General features: G+C 37.7%; 1 protein-coding gene across 5 annotated transcripts in view; it reads right to left on the reverse strand.

The window, feature by feature from the left end:
* Positions 1–19025, reverse strand: part of TppII (Tripeptidyl-peptidase II) — a 362245-nt gene that overhangs the window by 179355 nt on the left and 163865 nt on the right. For all 5 annotated transcript variants that reach the window (XM_067100130.1, XM_067100128.1, XM_067100131.1 and 2 more), the window contains exons 13-14: positions 4777–4886; positions 4231–4388 (exon numbers count right to left, since the gene is read on the reverse strand). In XM_067100130.1, coding sequence (XP_066956231.1) covers positions 4231–4388; positions 4777–4886 — 268 coding nt within the window. The remainder of the gene's footprint in view (positions 1–4230; positions 4389–4776; positions 4887–19025) is intronic.

Raw genomic sequence — 19025 nt, forward strand, 5'->3', positions numbered from 1 at the left:
ATGGGTTCCTTATGGCATCAGTGATCGCCTTAAATCACCTTCCCCACTTTTTCTTTAAACTGTGGGATTGGGCATCAAGATTTATAGGGGTAAGAGGAGGGCATTACATACCTGAATCAATCATACTGATATCCCCCCCAAAATTATTCTGAAATCTTCAAGAAAAAAGAAAGAATTGATGAATAACTGTCCACCTATGCCAATGGTTGGTAAAAACTAGCCAGCTTTTTTATCATGTAGTTTAGGTCTGGTAAAACAATTCAGGTTGTGAATGAATCACTGGAGAGTCCTAGCCTTTTCAAAGGCCCAATAGATATAGTATTCTCATGGGGTACTATGAGTGGTCTAACACCCTAGGAATAAATTACAGCTGATGACTCATCTGACAATACAGATGTAAAGATCACTTACTCATTTAGCCAAGGTGTAGCTGCCCAAATCTCAAAAGACTGCATCTCTTGAGAGATAAATATATAATATCAATGCTGAAAATGGCTAAAGCTGACTCAGGGTTCTGCATACCAGCATTCATGCAGGTTGTAACCTACTAGTATTCTTCAAAGCATCGAGTGGACACCCCCCAATCACTTTCAACATGGTATGGCCATTGGCAGACCCATTCACTGAAATACCTGCAACTGCTTAACAGATGACCTGCAACACTCAGTTGGATATTAAGCTCCGGGAGGCTTGACCCCTCTTCTGATGCTTCAGCAAACAAGTTCCCAATCTCTAAACTGTCAAGAGCCTAGTCCTCCTGAGGTAGTTATGCAAAACTTAATTCTGCAAGGTTAAGGAAAAGGTAATGAGCACAAGTGGACATCAGGGCTGGAGAGTAATGAGCACAAGTGGACATCAGGGCTGGAGAAGTCCACAGGGCAGTGATATCTTGAATATACAGTCAACTACCTTGCAGCTACAAAATCAGGAAACCAAAGACAAACGCAGAAGGGACATGCATCTTGTAGTCTGATAAGGACTGAGAGACAACCAAACCCTTGCAGGAAAAGAGTTCCTTTTTTTTATTCTAAATCAACTTTGTGATATTTAAGAGTTTCACAGACCTTGAAAGGCCCAGCCACGAAACTCAAGGCCACGAACTATGTGTCTGACCTGCCAGAATTAATCGTTCTGTTATTTCTATGTTGAGTAATAAAAAACAATTTATTAATTATGCACTCATATCCTTTGTAAGAACATGAATTAATAACAAATATAAGTTTTCAGAGTTCATTCCATTATTATTATTATTATATTATTATTATTTGAGGGTAATAGACCCTCTTTCAAGCATGTTTTGTTAAAGAGAATGGCAACATCAATGGAATTGATTGTATATATGGTCTTCTAAATTCTTCTTATTTTCTTCTCGTCAGGGCTGATATTTGCTAATAACTTTCCAATGTTCATAGTTTGGATAAGGAATTGGTTTCTTGAAATATTAATTTTATTGCATAAAAGAAATGGAAGTTAAAAGTGGCATTTGATTGCTGTAGAGTATCTGGAAATCAGGATTTGTCGTATTCTTGTGTAGAATCTTCGTCATTGTTCTAAGGGTGTAGCAGAAACGTTGGAATTCCACTACGCCCTTAGAACAAGGACGGAGATTCTACACAAGAATACAACAAATCCTGATTTCCAGAAACTCTACAGTGATCAAACGCCACTTTTAACTTCCACTTCCTTTATGCAATAAAATTAATATTTCAAGAAACCAATTCCTTATCCAGACTATGAACATCGGCCAGTCATTAGCAAATATCAGCACTGACGAGAAGAAAATAATAAGAAGAATTGAGAAGACCATACAGTATATAAAATCAATTCTACTGATGCTGCTATTCTCTTTAACGAAATATTAATATTATTGTTATTCAGAAGTTGTCAAACATTATTATTGTACCCTAGGCACCTCTCTTAGGGTCTTCATTGTTTGACAACCCAACCTCCAAACATCGACTTCTTTTTATAGCAGTCTCTTAAAGCCATTAAAAGGGCCTTCAGACTGACGGGCATCTTTAATGTAGTTGATATCTTTGGTTGTTAGAGTCCTCAATGCATAGGGCTGAAGAACACCTGACTTTCTCTCCTAAATTCCAGGAGCCAAGCTAATCTCCCATGACTACAACGGTCTCTTCCTCTTCCTCCTTGAAGAATCTGAAAAGCCACTAGCAAAGAACAACTGCTGGCAGATAGTACATGACAATATATCTTACCCAAGGCTTATGACCATCACTGAAGTAGAGAGCTGGTCATCTGCTTCTCCTCGGTTAGTGGCCTGTAGCAATGACAAACAATCCAACAATCTTGAGGCCAACTGCTACTGCAAGGCTTCTTACAATACAGTTCACGGGTTGGAAATGGTAAGGTACTCTTGTTATGGTCTTCTCTTACAGAAGAACTAAAGGGATCACAATTGATAGTGACCCTGGTCAGTTTCTTGTGGCTGACATTCTTCCAGGTATTGTCCTGGGGCGATGAGTTCAATCACTGTCACTATCTCAACCATGATCACTATCCCAAAGATCTCCGTCACTCTCACAACAGTGAAAGTGAGCAGTCATAGGTACAATTGTGATCAAGCCTGAAAAAGTTGCCACAAAGGTATGGCAGTCACAGCATCAGTGTCTGCTGGCACTGCAGTGGCACACTTCTTACTAGCAATGTGACCTCTGGCAAGGGAGACTTAGACATGGTCCAACTGTTCATGCTGATTCCTTAAAGTCTGGGGATAAAGTCTGGAGAAGCCGTCATAATAGGTAAAGCATCCACCAATGTAGCAGATGCTGCTGGAGTCTGTCAATGTGGGGGAAGGAGCAGTTACTGCAGGATTAGGCACAGCTGTATCTGCATGAATGAAATGTCTCTCTTTCATAGGACTCTGTCATGGTCACATATGCTGGACTGCTAACAGGAAGAACAGGAGTTGAACAAGTGGGGAAGTGAATGGATGAGGCAGATGTGCATTTGTCACGTTGGGCAGCTGGTCAGCAGGCATTGAGGAAGCAAGAAGAGCAGCTGAAGTTCAGCAGTGCAAGAACTGGGAACTGAACGACTAGCATTACTTCAACCCTGCCACTGATAAAGACATCAGTTGCCAACCCGGAGACCAAAGACACTGAAGCAGATGAAGCAGACACGCCAACAAAAGCACATCTCTTTTTTTTTTTAAGCAGAAAAAACACTAGTTGGGCAATCACCTGTGGCAAGTCTCACAGCTAAAGACAAGTAAACAGACCTGGCCATGACAGCTGCTGCAAAGGAGATGAGGGAGTCTGTCAAGAGAAGACATGAATACACGACAGGTGTTACCAGGGAAACATGGCAAAAAGACACATCAAATAAAGAAATACATGAAAAGTGCTCAGTAACAGGATTAATACATTTCCTGTCACAACAAAGAATGAGTTAAATTAGTACAAGTGTGTAAATGATACTGCCTACTTAAACATAGTGAAGTAGTCACTAATGCTAGGAAGGTATAGCCCAAAAAGTTAAAACATAATACAATCGACACAAAACCACCAGCAAATTAAAATAAATACCAAAAATTTACCAAAACAATGTGAAGCAAACGACAGTAAGCTCCCTATGACTGCAGTGCAGTAAACATGAAATGAAATGAAACTAATTAGCACAAACAAGAACTCGTTTGGGGATGAAAAGTATTTATCTTGGTATATGGCTAGGGGTAACACTGAACTTTTCAAACCTTCACAAAAAACAGTACCATAAAATGATTATATTGAAAGTAATAACTGGAGCGAAAGAACAATGCAAGAGGCTTAAATTGTCAGCATGAATAAAAAGTTAATTATAAATAGTTGTACCTGCAAAGACAACAATCCAAGATATTACCAGGAACAAAAATGTTCCTGCTGAAAGAACTCATTCTTATCACTTCCTGAGAGTACCAAAGTGATCAAGGGGGCGAAATTATTAAATATCTGAAAAAGAATTGAAAATAATTGCCAAGCACTAGAATCGTAATCCTGTTGCAAAGTAAATACATCTAGGACCACAGAACAAACCTTTTATCATTACTGGTTCACAAAATAGGTGGAAGTGACTGAGGATTCGGATGGCAGGCACATGATTAATGAGAAGCTACTACTGTCAGAACAAATGACTGGTGAACCTGGGAACATTTGGGAAATTAGTGTAAAGCCCATATATGACTGAGGAGGTTGTGATGAGACAAACCAAATACAGTTGCTGCAATCTCCTTACCTTGAATAGAAGTATCCATGAAGGAGATCTACAGTTGGGACAACAATAGTAATCGGTACCTCAAACATGACTCCTTTTTCTACATTACTGGCATTATAGGCCTTAACTGTGGTGAAGTAAACACCACCTCGATTTAACCCTCTTGGATCTATACTAACCTAGAAGCAGAAGCTGGTTTCAAAATTTCATTACAGATTCAGCTCATATTTATATCACCAAAATCAATGCAAAAATACTTTGCAATGGCATGGATACTTTAAATGTGATATCAAAATCTAGAATGGTTTTGTTTATTAAAAAAGATTAGATCAATGATTAAACAGCTAGGAGCTTTCAAGAGTCTTCTTACTATATACCAAGTAAATCATTAAGGATTTTAATTTTATCAATTCCTTACTATTTACAGCATTAAGTCCAATAAAATATATATATATATATATATATATATATATATATTCTATCCATAAACGCATTACAAAAGACTGTCCTCAAAATAACAAATAAGCATAATTTTTTCAAAACTGTAAAGAACAAAGTCAGTCTTACCTGAAATGATCTAAACATATATGACATTTGTAAACAAGGTGGTGCCCTAACCCAAGGAGCATCACAGGTCATAACAAACTCCATACAAAAGGACAGTTTTTCACTAGGTTCTGAAACAAATTTTAAGAAAGTAAATAAATATCTGTGGCAATGTTCTATATAATAATAAATTTCTTTCTGTACTTACAATGATGATTATGATATTTACAGCATTTCACTTACTGAAAACTTCATAAAATGCACGTAAGGAGTACAGTTAGAAATTAAAGCTGTGTATCCAATTAGAAAAGTGCTACTCAAATATCAGACAACCGCTACTAGAAAAACTCATGTACAAATTAATTATCTTGTAATCTAAATGAGGCTATTGCATCTGTTTCTATAAGTTAGATCCTGGCTCAAACACTACAATAAACTGATAAAGACACTAAGCTGCATCAGCTGTAGCCTGATCAAACAAGAACACTAGAGTAAAAGTTTTCAACATCAATAAAGTCCATCATAAACAACATATCAAACATACTGGCAAATTGAAGTAACATATCAAATATTCCAATGAACATTCAGAAATATGAATCATTCCTCATTTCAAAAAAAAAAATAAAAATGCTAAGTTATAATGACAAGCACTTTTACAAAATAAATCCAGGAATATGTTTGCTATCAAATAAGATCAAGTCTTTTACATATAAGAACTTTGATGCCAAAAATTAAAAGTAAAGCATTAAAATTTTGTGAGTGTTCAAACTATGTTTACCATCAAACAAGAAATGATGTGCACACTACAAAAAATTAGGCATGATCTCATAATGTTTACGTGGTCCAACTGCATTATATGATAAAATCAACTATTTGGATATTTACATATTGTTAAAGTTAGCTGTAAGGAGAGATAAAAAAAAAAAAAAAAAAAAGCTTGGCTGACCCACAAGGACTGTCTCTGTAATCACCTGTTTCCCACTAGGTGGCACTGGAATATTTACATTCTTGTCAGAATTCTTCATGATCATCCACTAAGACGTGGGGGGCTGGGTGGGTTTCCACTTCAATTTTCATTATTTGAAATGAATCTTACCTTCTGCTAAAGTTAACTGACTACCATATTAATGAATAGTTCCTCATTGGACAAGCTGGTATCGTTCTCGGCTGGCACTCTGCTGGGCCCGCATTCGATTCTCTAACCGGCCAATGAAGAATTAGAGAAATTTATTTCTGGTGATAAAAATTCATTTCTCATTATAAAGTGGTTCAGATTCCATAATAAGCTGTAGGTCCCGTTGCTAGGTGGCCAATTGGTTCTTAGTCACGTAGAATAAATCTAATCCTTTGGGCCAGCCCTAGGAGAGCTGTTAATCAGATCAGTGGTCTGGTTAAACTAAGGTATACTTAACCATATTGAATGAGGATGGTAGGTTAGTACAGCTACAAATACAACTGTTTAGCCAAGCAAACTAAAAGCTTTTTAATGAGGGGGAAAAATTTCTAAACATTCCTGCTTATTGTGTGATCCTTCCTGGTAAGTATTGCTGCCAGACACTGGAAACACAACAGCAAGACTTGTCAGAGGATCGTTACATGGACAAGGACCTTATCTCATAGACTATTTGGGACTTGTATGCTGAATCAAAACCCCACAACTGACAGTCCGAAACTAAAGACAATCACTACCTTCAGATATGAAGGTGCACTCATGTATATAACAATGTGTACCTTGATGCTCCTAAAATTCAATACCAAGATTTCCTAACAAATAAGGACAAGAGAAAATAAACTCACTCTCATACTCAGTTCAGGAAAAAGCATCCATGCTGCATCAATAGGACTAAGGGCTTTATAAGTTTCATATGAAATTTGAATGTTTTGTAAACAGTGTGAGGCAAAAACAGTTATATCTCCATTGACCAGCACTGAGAACTTCTCTAGCGAAAGGTTTTAAAGGAAATAAAAAGACGTGCTCATAGCATGGATGCCACGAAGCTTTACCTTAAAAAATGGTAAAACCTCAGGAATCGACTCTCTGAGCATTGATTTAATTAAGCATTCTTGGACAAAGGAGAGTTTGGCTACCTAATACCATAGTATAAATTCTTAACTTCTCCTCTTAAAGGTTTACATCTGTCCAAGTAAACCCTTGCGAGTTCTAACTGGACATAAAAAAAGCCACTTCTTTGCCTAACAAAGCAGTTAAATTAGGAGCTGCCACAAATCTGGGAAGGACTTTCACTTCAACATCTTTTCTCTAAGCAACGATAAAATAGGGAAAGGTTTCCACCAGAACAAAGCCCAAATAAAACAAAAGGGCTTGAAGCTCACTAATACACTGCTGTAGCAAGACCTAAAAGAAAAAGTGTCTTCAAAATTCTTAAAGAGATGCCTTATCCAAAGGCTGACACTGAGGTAACATTAAACCCTTAAGGACAACATCCAAATTCCATCATAAACCACAAAAGAAAGATTTGAAATTTTCAGCACAAGATTGAAAATTTCTTTAAAATCTAAATGGTGAATGATACTGCACTTAGCATGACGCAGAACTGGAGACACGGTAAAGCAACATCCTTTTTGATTGCAGGGACAGAAAACTGCCTCTCATATCTGAGATACCGAAGAACTTAATCAGGATATCTATAGTGGTATGGGTGCTGGATATTCCTCTGGACAAGCATCCACCAAGATCTATAAACTGACAACCATTATTGATACATTCTAAAAGTGAAGGGCCTCCTATACTTGTGGTGTATCAGAAAAAGCATAGTTTTTTAACATTGATCAAAATGCCCAGCCCTGAGGCTAGACATAAAAAATAATTTTTCACCCTCAAGATCGCCTGAAGCAAATTGGTTGGAACTAACTAGCTGCCAAATATTGGAGAACTCTGATACCAAGCAGATAATTCCATCCTGCTAAAGATGCCAACACACAGGTGAATACTTGTGGTGTTGGCCTTCACCCCCCCCCAATCTTGGGAACAAGAAAAATCGATGGTAGAACCTCAGTAACTAGATTAAAATTGGTTCTATGGCCTTATTGCATACAACTGTCTGATTCCCCCCCCCACCTCAGAAATTTTCTGTGTAAAGACAGTGGAGAGAGAACAGAATAGAATGTAGAATTTAGGCCAAAGGCCAAGCACTGGGACCTATGAGGTTATTTAACACTGCAACAAAAATTGACAGTAAAAAGGTTTGAGAGGTGTAACAGGAGAGAAATCTCACAGTTGCACTATGAACTGATTATTGGGAGAGGGTGGAAAGTACGATGGAAAAAAAAGAGAATTTGAATGGAGGTATAGTAAAAGAAATGAAAGGGGTTGCAGCTAGGGGCCACAGAGACACTGCGAAGAATCTTAAGTAATGCCTACAGGGTAGCATGAAGTGCACAGATGGCACTAACTGCCCCCCCCCCCACCAGTAGTAGGGAGAGGTTATTAAGAATGTTAACAGAGGTGGAAAAATAAAAAAAAGTAATAAGCATCCTTCCCTGTGAACCAGTACTAGCCAATGTTCTTCTTGAAGTTTTGCCACACTTTAGAAACTCTATACATGGCCTTCAGAGGATCCTTACAGCCTACTTGAACTGACAGTTCAAAACATCAGTTGTGATTACATTTGAAATTCTTTCACTTAGAAAGTGAGTCCTGATCACTAACTGAAGCAGAACTCAAGAGCAGTAGAGTACTTTACTCAAATATTTGAGCTTATGGACAAATTTTCTTGACCTCAAGAATTGAGCCCACAACTATGATTTGATGTTTTTATCCGAGAGTCATGTAAGTAGTAACCAGGCAAAGGTTGAGTTTTTAATCCAAGGATTTCATGGCCCTGATTTTATTTATTGTCACAGAATCCCACATGCACAAGGTATGGCTGTATACACCACAGTATGTCCGGATGACCTGTTTATCGTCAGAAAAATTTCGAGTGTAGTTGACATAAAGTTCTTTGTTTTTAAATTTTCAGTAATTTCCACAATTTGTACATACTTGCTGTTTACCACAATCCAAATATCGATGATTCTATATTTGACTGTCTCTTAGAAAGGATTAGTATGGCTCAGTCTCAGGATTCAAAAGCTTCATTCGTTATTTGTGGAGACTGTAATACAAAGCACAGCCAATGGCTAAATTCAAATTCCACAGACCAACATGGCTGCTTTGCTCTTGAGTTCTGTGTATCCTCCAATTTTGTCCAGCTAACTGAGGAACCCATGCATATTTCTGGTAATACATAAAACCTCATATTCACAGATGCTCCAGCTATTGTCAAGTCCAAGGTCATATTGTATAGGCACTTCTGATCACTGCACCACTGAGGTGGACATACAGTATCTGTCAATCAGTATATTCCTAATGCCACCTTCGGGAAAAAAAGGTCTGATGAAATCTTGAGCCAACTGGGATTGCATTATTGAAGCCTGTCAGGCAGAAGTTAAATGAAATGCTGATGGCTATGTTAATAAGGTATGTCCCTAGAAAGGTCATCAAATTCGGGACTAATGACCATCCATGGTTTGATGGTACATATAGAAGAGCTTACCATGACAAACAGACCAAATTCAACACTTGGAGATGAAATCATTCAAATGAAAATTTCACTATTTTTGTTGAGTCTCACCATGCTGCCAATAGAACTTACCATACAGCCGAGAGAAATTACAATAATTCCCTGAAGAAGAAACTTGAAGGGATTACTCAGCTTCATCCGTGGTGGACCAAATTGGAATCATCTATCTTTAGGTCAGGCTCGCCTTCCATTCCACCACTACTAACAGAAGATGGTAGATTGGTTACTGGCCCTAAGGGAAAGGCTGAACTGATTCATCAAGCTTTTGAAGCTAAGCAATTGGCTGAGGATGTCCCTCTCCCTGACACTTGTCATCCTGAACATGTTCTTACAAAATTTGCATTTTGCTATAGGTAAGTTAAAAAAAAATTATGGATAATCTTCATAGTTGGGGTAAAGAAGATCTCAATAGTTTCTTCCCTTTGTTTAAAAAAAAAAAAAGTTTCTACTGTGTTGTCTCCCAAGATTAGTAGATTCTATAGATTTTTATTGCCAATGTAGTATCTTTGCAGATGAGCACAAGCTTAGTAACAGAGTGCCTGTTCCAAAGAGTGGCATATCTGCAGATTGCAGGCCAATTTCTGTTCTCCCTGTGCTCTCCAAAGTTGCCGAAAAAATTATTTTTATGCCACTATTCAAGTATGCAGAACCTAAAGGATTGTTAGCTGATAGTCAATATGCATATAGAAAGCAGTTAGGTACCTGCAATGCTCTTTTAGACTTGACATGCCATTTGCAAGAGAACCATGGAAAGGGTTTTGAGTGCAGAGTAATTCAAATAGATTTCAGTGCTGCTATCGATTTAGTAAATCATAAGGCACTTATTCATAAACTTCAAAATCTTGGATATGTTTGGGATTCCTTAAAAATTTCCTTACAGGTAGGCAGCACCTGGCTGCTGTTGATGGGATCTTTAGTGAACCAAGACCTATTGTGTCCGGAGTTCCACAGGGTAGTGTTCTTGGTCCAGTATTATTTTTGGTGTATACAAGCGATACGGTTGTTGGCCTGAAAAACAAGATGTTCAGTATGCCAATGATGCTACACTTGCGGTGTAGTAAAGTCTCCACTTATGAGAAATGACGTTGCCCTCAGCCTCAATCGGGACATGAACCAGGTCAGTGAATGATGTAGCAGATGGGGATGAGGATGAGCTCCAGTAAAATGGAAACACTACTGATTAGCAGATCTTGTATAGATTTTCTACCCCATTCTCCCCTCCAGGTGGATGGGACTTTGCTGAATGAGTCTGAAGCTTAACCTATTTTAGGTGTAACTTTTGACCAACATCTTACTTTTGAGAAACATCTAATAAAAGTTTCAGCAAATGCAGTACAAAAGTTAGGTATCGTTTTTAAGACCTCATACATTTATAACTGATAAAATCAGTGCACCCTGTTTTAGGTCATTTGTGCTTCCTTTACTAGAATTCTGTTCCCCCGTGTGGATGTCTTCTCTGCCAGAGATTTATCTCTTCTAGACAGGGTCGTTCATGGTGGTAGGTTTCGGTGTCCTAATTTTAGCAGTTATGACTTGGACCATTGACGGATGGTTTCGTTTGTCACTTTTTCATAAGTTGTATTTTAATAGAAATCTTTCACATTCACGGTTAACCCCTAATCCCCTTTTCCTGCTGAGAGCAACCAGATTTGCTGAGCAGCAGCACCAATATGCAGTGACCGTGCCTCAGTGTCGAGTTTCTCAGTTCCAGAGGTCCTTCATTCCTCACACCGTTGGACTGTGGAACAGTCTCCCTGAGGATGTCATGCAATTGGAACTACAAAAATTCAAGCGAAGATGCAATGCATTACTACCCTAATGCTATTCTTGCATTTTAATATTTTTATCTATTTATTAATTTAGTTTTTCTTTGTGCTCCGATTTATTTGTGTGATTTTATCATGAAATATTTAGCACACATCCGTTATCTATCATGGCTAATGGTAAGTGTAAAGCAAGTAATGATAGTGGCAGTGGCAAAAAGTGGCAAGCTGTCTCAATGGAAACAAAAGTGGCAATTATAAAGAAATTAGAAAGTAGTGAAAAAACGGTTGAGGTAGCAAGCCATTATAATATAAATCGCTCGACTATCAGCACAATTTTTAAGAACAAAGATAGAATTATGGAACATGTAAAAAGTGCAGTGCCAATGCAGTCAACAATTATAAGTAAGAGAAGGAGGGGAAGGTGCTAAAAGAAACAGAAGAACTTTTGGGTATCTGGATGGAACACCAGAGACAAAGATGTGTACTTAGCCTCAAGCTCATTCAAGAAAAGGCTAAAAACCTTTTCAATAACTTGAAGGCTAAGGCTGGCAAAAGCGCAAAGATGAAACATTTACGGCAAGTCATGGATGGTTTCATCGTTTCAAAGAACGTGCTAACTTGCATCACGTGTCTGTTAATGGCGAGTCAGCGAGTGCCAACAAAGAAGCAGCCGAAAAATTTCCCAAGATACTCAAGGAAATAACTGATAAAGAAGGTTATACCCCTCAGCAAATTTTTAATGTTGATGAAAAAGGCCTTTTCTGGAAAAAAATGCCAGAAAAAACATACATCAGCTGTGAAGAGATGATGATGCCAGGATTTAAGACAGTGAAGGATAGGCTAACTTTACTGCTGGGTGGCAAGACATAGGGAGACTTGAAGCTAAAACCTCTCCTTGTGTATTGTGCAGCAAATCCACGAGCACTGAAAAATATCACAGAAAGTTCTCTACCCGTAATCTGGATGTCCAATAGCAAAGCCTGGGTTACTCTGGCTGTATTTAAAAACTGGTTTTTTTATCACTTTGTTCCTGAAGTCGAGCTGTACTGCTGAGAGAATGGGATTTCTTTCAAGATTCTCTTAATTTTGGAAAATGCCCCTAGTCACACACTGCAATTAGATGATTTCCATCCCAATGTTAAAATTGTGTATTTACCCCCGAACACAACTTCACTCATTCAGCTGATGGATCAAGTTTAAGAGTAAATTTCAAGAAATACAACACTCGCCATACATAAAGACAAGCAATAAAGGTGGTAAATGTAACTTCTGGAAGGGTTACAACACTTACAATTGTATAAAGAATATTGATGTTGCATGGCATGAGGTGAGGTGAGTACAGGCAGTTCCCATTTATCGGCGGCCTCCGTTATCGGCGATCCGGTTTTACGGCGCTTGTCTAGCTACGACAATAACTGGATTTTCAGCACCAATATTCACTGATCCCCAGTTATCGGTGCCGATAACTGGATATCGGCGGCAATAACCAGCAATCAGTGTTACTACCGCCGATTTTCGGTTATTGTCATACCATTGGGAATAGAACCCCCGCCAATAACTGGGGACTGCCTGTTAATAAAAACTTGAATGGAGCATGGAAGACCTTATGACTTCAGAGGGTTTAACCAAGAAGGGAGGAAAAGGGTATCCTTAACAGTCTTGTTGACATATGTGAAAAGTTACAGCTTGACTTAGGGGAAGAGGACTTTGAAGAGCTGTCTGACAGCCATTCAGAGGAGTTGACGAATGAGGATTTAACAGAACTGGAAGAAATACAAAAAGCAGAAGAAGGTGTTCCCTTAAAGAGGTCTGAAAAAAAAATTGATGGCCGAGAGATTTTCTTTTAAAAGAAAAAGCGTTGACTATTTTTGAGAATGAGGACCCCAATGTTGAGAGCTTCTCAAAAGTAGCAACAACAATCAATGATGCTATCCAGTGTTATCGTATCATATACGATGAAAAGAAAAGAAAAACAATGCAGATTTCCTTAGACATATTTTTTAAACCAGTGCCTTTAATCACAAGACCTCCCCACCTCCATTGACTGCTTCCTCCCCAAACAAAGAAGAAAGTGATGAAGAAATCCTTTCTGAAGAAAGTGATGCAGAAGAGATCCTTCCTGAAGAAGACATTGACAACCCACCACCCCTGTAATTCCACATTACCTCTCCCTCTCTCATCATCCATCACATCAAACCTATGACTCCAGTTTCAAAAGGTAAGAAAAACTGTACTTTACTGTATTATTATCATAATTTGTTTAATGTTAGGTTTTATATATAATTCTTATTAATAAAATACTCTGTAAAATACAGTACAGTATTAGTGTTGTGTTTTAGTATGAAAAACTTAAACAGTACTGTAAGTATTGACTTTGTGTATAGCAAGTTGGACTTCCAAACAGATTTGAGATACAAAAGCCGTTTGGAAATCGTTTGTAAGTATAGGAGCATCTGTAATAATAATAATAATAATAATAATAATAATAATAATAATAATAATAATAATAATAGTAATAATAATAATAATAATACTCAAGTAAATGTAATACTGTGTCTATAATCCCTAGATAGCTACACCAGTTAAAACACGTTACTATCACTTTCCAAAAAAAGGATAACGTGAGCCAGTAAACGCAAGCACTAATCTCCACCAAATAATCCTTCGGGGAATATGTCTATTTTGAGCCAGAAGATGGTCGAGCGAGAGGTGGCAAAGGGCACAGACCCTGGTCCCGTCAGCAGGGAAAACCAACTGCCATAAGGCAGTCCAGAGGGCAGGCTACAGACAAACGCTTCAACACCTCTCTTGCGGGAAAACCGAAAAAAGTCAATCACTATGGGGGGGAACTGCAATCTTCACCAACGAAAGAAGAATATTCCTCAATTTATCTATCGTTTTTCTCCTAAACCACATAGGGAGCATAAGAACGAGGAGCAGAGAGTGTGGGAGGAATCAACATATCAGGAAATGGAAGGAGGAGGAAAAGATTGAGTAGGCTTATGACTGGCCCTAATGAATTGTCTACTTAATCTATCAGCCTCTTGTATCTTCCAATACTTCACAAAATTATTCATCTCTCATCAGGCCACTTCTTATTTTCTTCATGAGGAAAGAGCACAGTTGTATCTCTATGGGTAGGCAAATATATACAGTGACCATCATGCATATTTCGAGTATAGCAAGTATAGCATTTCAAATCGTAAAGTGATTGTATAGCCTAAACAATTTGAAATGTACTAACCTAATCATAGCCTAAGACACCCAGGTTACTTCAACTATATTATCCTAACTCATAATCAAAATCATATTGCATTGTGTATATTATTCAAGACATAAGTGGTACAAACTTACCATTAATTCAAATGGTGCATTCAATATTCTTAACCTAAACTGAGATTGGCATGAGCACAATCTTTAATTCGTAATCTTCATGCAAAGCACACTCCAAGAAATTCTCCTTAAATTTAGACATGTATATCTTCTAAAGGAAACCTCCCTAAACGAACTTTAAGATGAATAGGAATACTTCAGCGAATTTGAAGGCACTTACAAATATGGCTGAATCTCCTTAGTCCTTCCTAGGTACAGCTACACTGCACCAGAGCTGTGACAAGACTGACTTCACGACCGCCATTGACCAACACCAAACGTTCGACTAATGACCGAACCAACAAACAATCAGCGACCAACACTCAAGCACAATCACACGTATACTTACAATACACGAAACAACCAAACACAATGCTTTTCACAACTAAATACAAACACAACAAAACAACAGCTTTCTTCCACATAATACTGTACTCCTTTCCACTTTACGTAAATAAGGAAAACACAAAACTACACCACAACTTGTGGAAAAGTACAATCTCTCTTGTCGAAGTTTCGACATTGCACAACCAAAACATTCGGTTTACACAAAATTAATTTCCATACAGACTAATGTTTCTATCTCTGCTTGCTGGAGATGACATCAAGCAAAATCAGAAAACAAGAACAATAATGTACAAGAGAAAATGAGTCAGAAAGCAAAAATTATTACAGCCAAGTCACTTTACACAAAAGGACACAGCATGAAGAATTTTGACAAGAATGTAAACATTCCAAAGCCACCTGGTGGGGAACAGGTGATTACAAAGACATTCCTAGTGGGTCAGCCAACTTATTTTGTTGAGTATGAATGTTGAACGGACCTAATGGCAAGAAGATATAAGTTAACTTTAACAGTAGGTAAAACTTTAACAGTAGGTTTATTAAAAGTATACCTTAGTTTTACCAGACCACTGAGCTGATTAACAGCTCTCCTAGGGTTGGCCCCAAGGATTAGAATTATTAAACGTGGCTAAGAACCAAATGGTTACTGAGCAACGGGACCTACAGCTTACTGTGGAATCCGAACCACATTATAGCGAGAAACGAATTTCTATCACCAGAAATAAATTCCTCTAACTCTTCATTAGCCAGCTGGAGAGTTTAACAGTTAGTAAGATTCATTCCAAACAATTCATTATATTAACTCAATTTTTTTTTATTAAATAAGCATAAATTTGACCCTCTACAACTAAAATTAATCCAGCCCTCAGTATGTCTGCTACTATCATTTTTACCTCATTGATCTAGGTAATTTACTCTTTCTCCCTCTCCTCAGTAAGCTCACCACAACAAAACGTCTGTCAAGACATAACAGCTGGGTGGTGGCTATTTCAAGGAGCAACCTTAAATATTAGTCATTGTAAAGGGTACGAAGCAACTTCTTATGTGCAAAAAACCCAGGACTCAATACCTGAGCAGTGCTTGGACATATGGACAAGATCAGAATGGTTGTGATTCAACATTAATAGGAAAGAAAATCTAAGAGCTAACACCATGTTTCCCCAAAAAGGAAATGCTGTACATGTCACTATTACTAATTCCAAACAATCAATAAGCAATGGGCAGTGAAAGGTTCCCAACCTTGCATGTCCTTTCTTTTCTTCAAAAATTTTCACCCCATGTTTCCAAAAATGCCCTATCATATCCTCATGAGCTGTTTCTTCCATTATTTCAGCAACACGTAGGTTGAAGGTCTCATGAAGCAGTTAGCATTTAGTTGTAAATACTGATCAACAACCATTGCAAGAAGACCAACTTCCAGGGATAACAGAAGGAAAATGGACCACCATCAGAGTTAAGCTGAGAAACTTAGGATGTCTAATCACTTTTACAGCTTCCAACAGATCAGGCAACATGTACACCTGGTATTCATGGGGGATGCATACCACAACCTCCCCCCACACAAATAGCTAAAATCTGCGAATACTTGGCACCCCTCTAAAAATTCTTATAACTGCCTGTTTTGATAGTTCAAACACCAAAAATCCCTCTCAAAATGCTTATAACTGAATTTTTAAGTTTTATCACAAAAATGCAGTCACAAAAATATGAAAATACAATAATTAGTGAATATTTCTCTATGAAAAATACAGCGAATAGGCGAATTTTCCGTGAATAATGTGTATATATGCTCCACAGAAAGATCTGCGAATAGGTGAAGCCATGAATCCAGAACTGGAATATGCAGGGTCCACTATAAAGTGTACTTAATGTTATGTATAAAGTTGACTTAATGTTATTTTATCACATTTCACAATTATTTGTACTTTTACGCAGGTTTATGTTTGCACTAACCTTTCCATCTCTTTTTTGCAATAAGATAAGGTAGCTGCCGATCACACCCTTGTTTTTGAATTTGCAACTAATTTTTACATTAATTACAAGGGTTTGCTATCTGTACTTATTATCCCATTCTTATTCATGTTTATCTAGATATAACACAGTTGGTCAGCGTAACTCTCCTTAGGTTAGTCTCCTTAGGTTTATATACATTTATTTTTAATATCTTATGCTTATCCTGTAATATCAATTGAGTCCTGTTTGCTGCTCAAAATTGTCACGTATCCTTTAAAACATTTATGATTTTAAGATTTTGTTAACTTAGCTTTAACAAAGAGTTTTGCTGCTTCTAGGTGTTACTTTTATAAGCAACTTTTATTTGTTCACACAAGAAATATCATAATCATTTGTGGTACAAACAACCCTGTCCATGTATATTCTGATGTCTTGCAGACAAAATAAGCAGAATGGTTAAGAGTGACCATTCACAAATACTGTACACCAAAGATCAATTGGTATGTAGTTTGATTTATGAAATTTAAGCTGTGAAGCCAGCACTGGGGCACTCTTGGCCATTCAGTGCTAATACAGTAAAATGAGGGAGGTGGAGTGGTTGGACAGCAAGGTAAAGAAATCCACAAAATAAAGATGATAAAGTATAAGAATATAAAGGTGGAACAGGTGGCAAACCTCACATCTGCCCTGTGAAGTAATAAAAGAGAAGTTGGACAACAAGTTTAGAAAGGAAGCAAGAATGAAGACAAGAGTAAAAGGCTAAAAAGTGGGTGCAGCTAGGGGCTGAAAGAACACTGCAAACACCCTCTAGCAATGCCTAGTGCAACACTTGAGGTGCACTGACAGCAACAGCCCTTGTAACATCAGTCTTAGAATGTCCCTAGCTTTGCATCAGCTGTTTACAATTGTTTTCATTCAGTTGTTGGTAATTTCTTTCATCCTTAACATATACGAGTCCTTTTTTCCCTTTTCCATTTAATATGTGATTAAAGAGAGATTACTTACAGCTAGGGTTTTGCTGGTTTCCTGTCAGTTTTCTCACCAATTTCTTGACTTATTGAACTTGCCTTTCCTTGCTCTTTATAGTGTGTGATTCATTCTTTTTATTATTGAAGTTTATTGAGTACTTCTTGTGTGTAATTAATTCTTTTTATTACTGAAGTTTATTGTGTACGCCTTGTTTGTTGTGTACCGTACATGAGGTACAATTTTTTTTTTTTTTTTTGTATTTGCTTAATGTTTTATTTGTACTGTTTACAATTATATGGCAATGAACGTTTGACTGCTTAATGTCCATTAGCATAAATGTCCATGGGCCAAGAAGTTGTACAGTTTATCACATAGAGGCTTGGTAACCAGGTAGTCAATTGGTGGTAGTCAGGTGAGTGAGTGGTCCCCACACTCCTAAAATCCAGCACTTTTTCCTTTGGAATCAGGAACTATGTGAAGTAGCTGAAGTGGGATTATGATAAAATGTTCTAGTTTTTGTACCTATAAAAAAATACAAATTACTCTTGTAAAAGCCAATACAACCTGGGATAGGAATGCAAAGTTGACAGGATCCTAAACCAGACTGAGATGTCTGAACTTTTAGTCTGGGAAAAAACCTGAAAATGTGCTGACCAAACAGTAATACTAGCAGAAATAAAAAAGCAAAAAACTTTGGGTTAGTTATAGAATTATGAGTACAGATGACAACTTTACCTGTCACTGCCTTCAGATCCAACAAAAGCATGATGGAATCTAACATGAAACTGGTTTCCTCCTTGAATAGAGTCTGCAACACTAATTCATTCAAAAGTAAAGAATCAATATCCAGTTTCCCATGCCAAGTGACTTCTCCACCTGCAAGAGTTGACTGTAAAAGCCAAGGGACAGGTTGTTTAAGACCTCTAACACATTCTTTTTCAAGAAACTCCCTCACCTCTACTGACATAACCAGAGCTTTGGGTGATCCTAAATGATAGGCAAAAACAGGATCGGTCTGAAAGAGCTAGGGAAACCTTCCCTGGAGGGTAATCTATGTGGTCCTAAGAACACAAGATTACTCAAGGCTCCAACCCCTTGTCATTGCCACATTGCGTCATGGTATGAAAAGCAACCCCTTACTTGTGGCTGCTGGAGAGGAAGACAATTTATCAAGACAATTTATCTCCGCATCCCCATCCTTTCTTCTTCCCTCTGCCTCCCTCTTCAAGCAAGAGCTGGGAAGCCACCAGGTCCTTCTGAGAAACTCAAGAAAATAAAAGGG

Source organism: Macrobrachium rosenbergii, chromosome 56, assembly GCF_040412425.1.
Source record: "Macrobrachium rosenbergii isolate ZJJX-2024 chromosome 56, ASM4041242v1, whole genome shotgun sequence".
NCBI classification, from domain to species: domain Eukaryota; kingdom Metazoa; phylum Arthropoda; class Malacostraca; order Decapoda; family Palaemonidae; genus Macrobrachium; species Macrobrachium rosenbergii.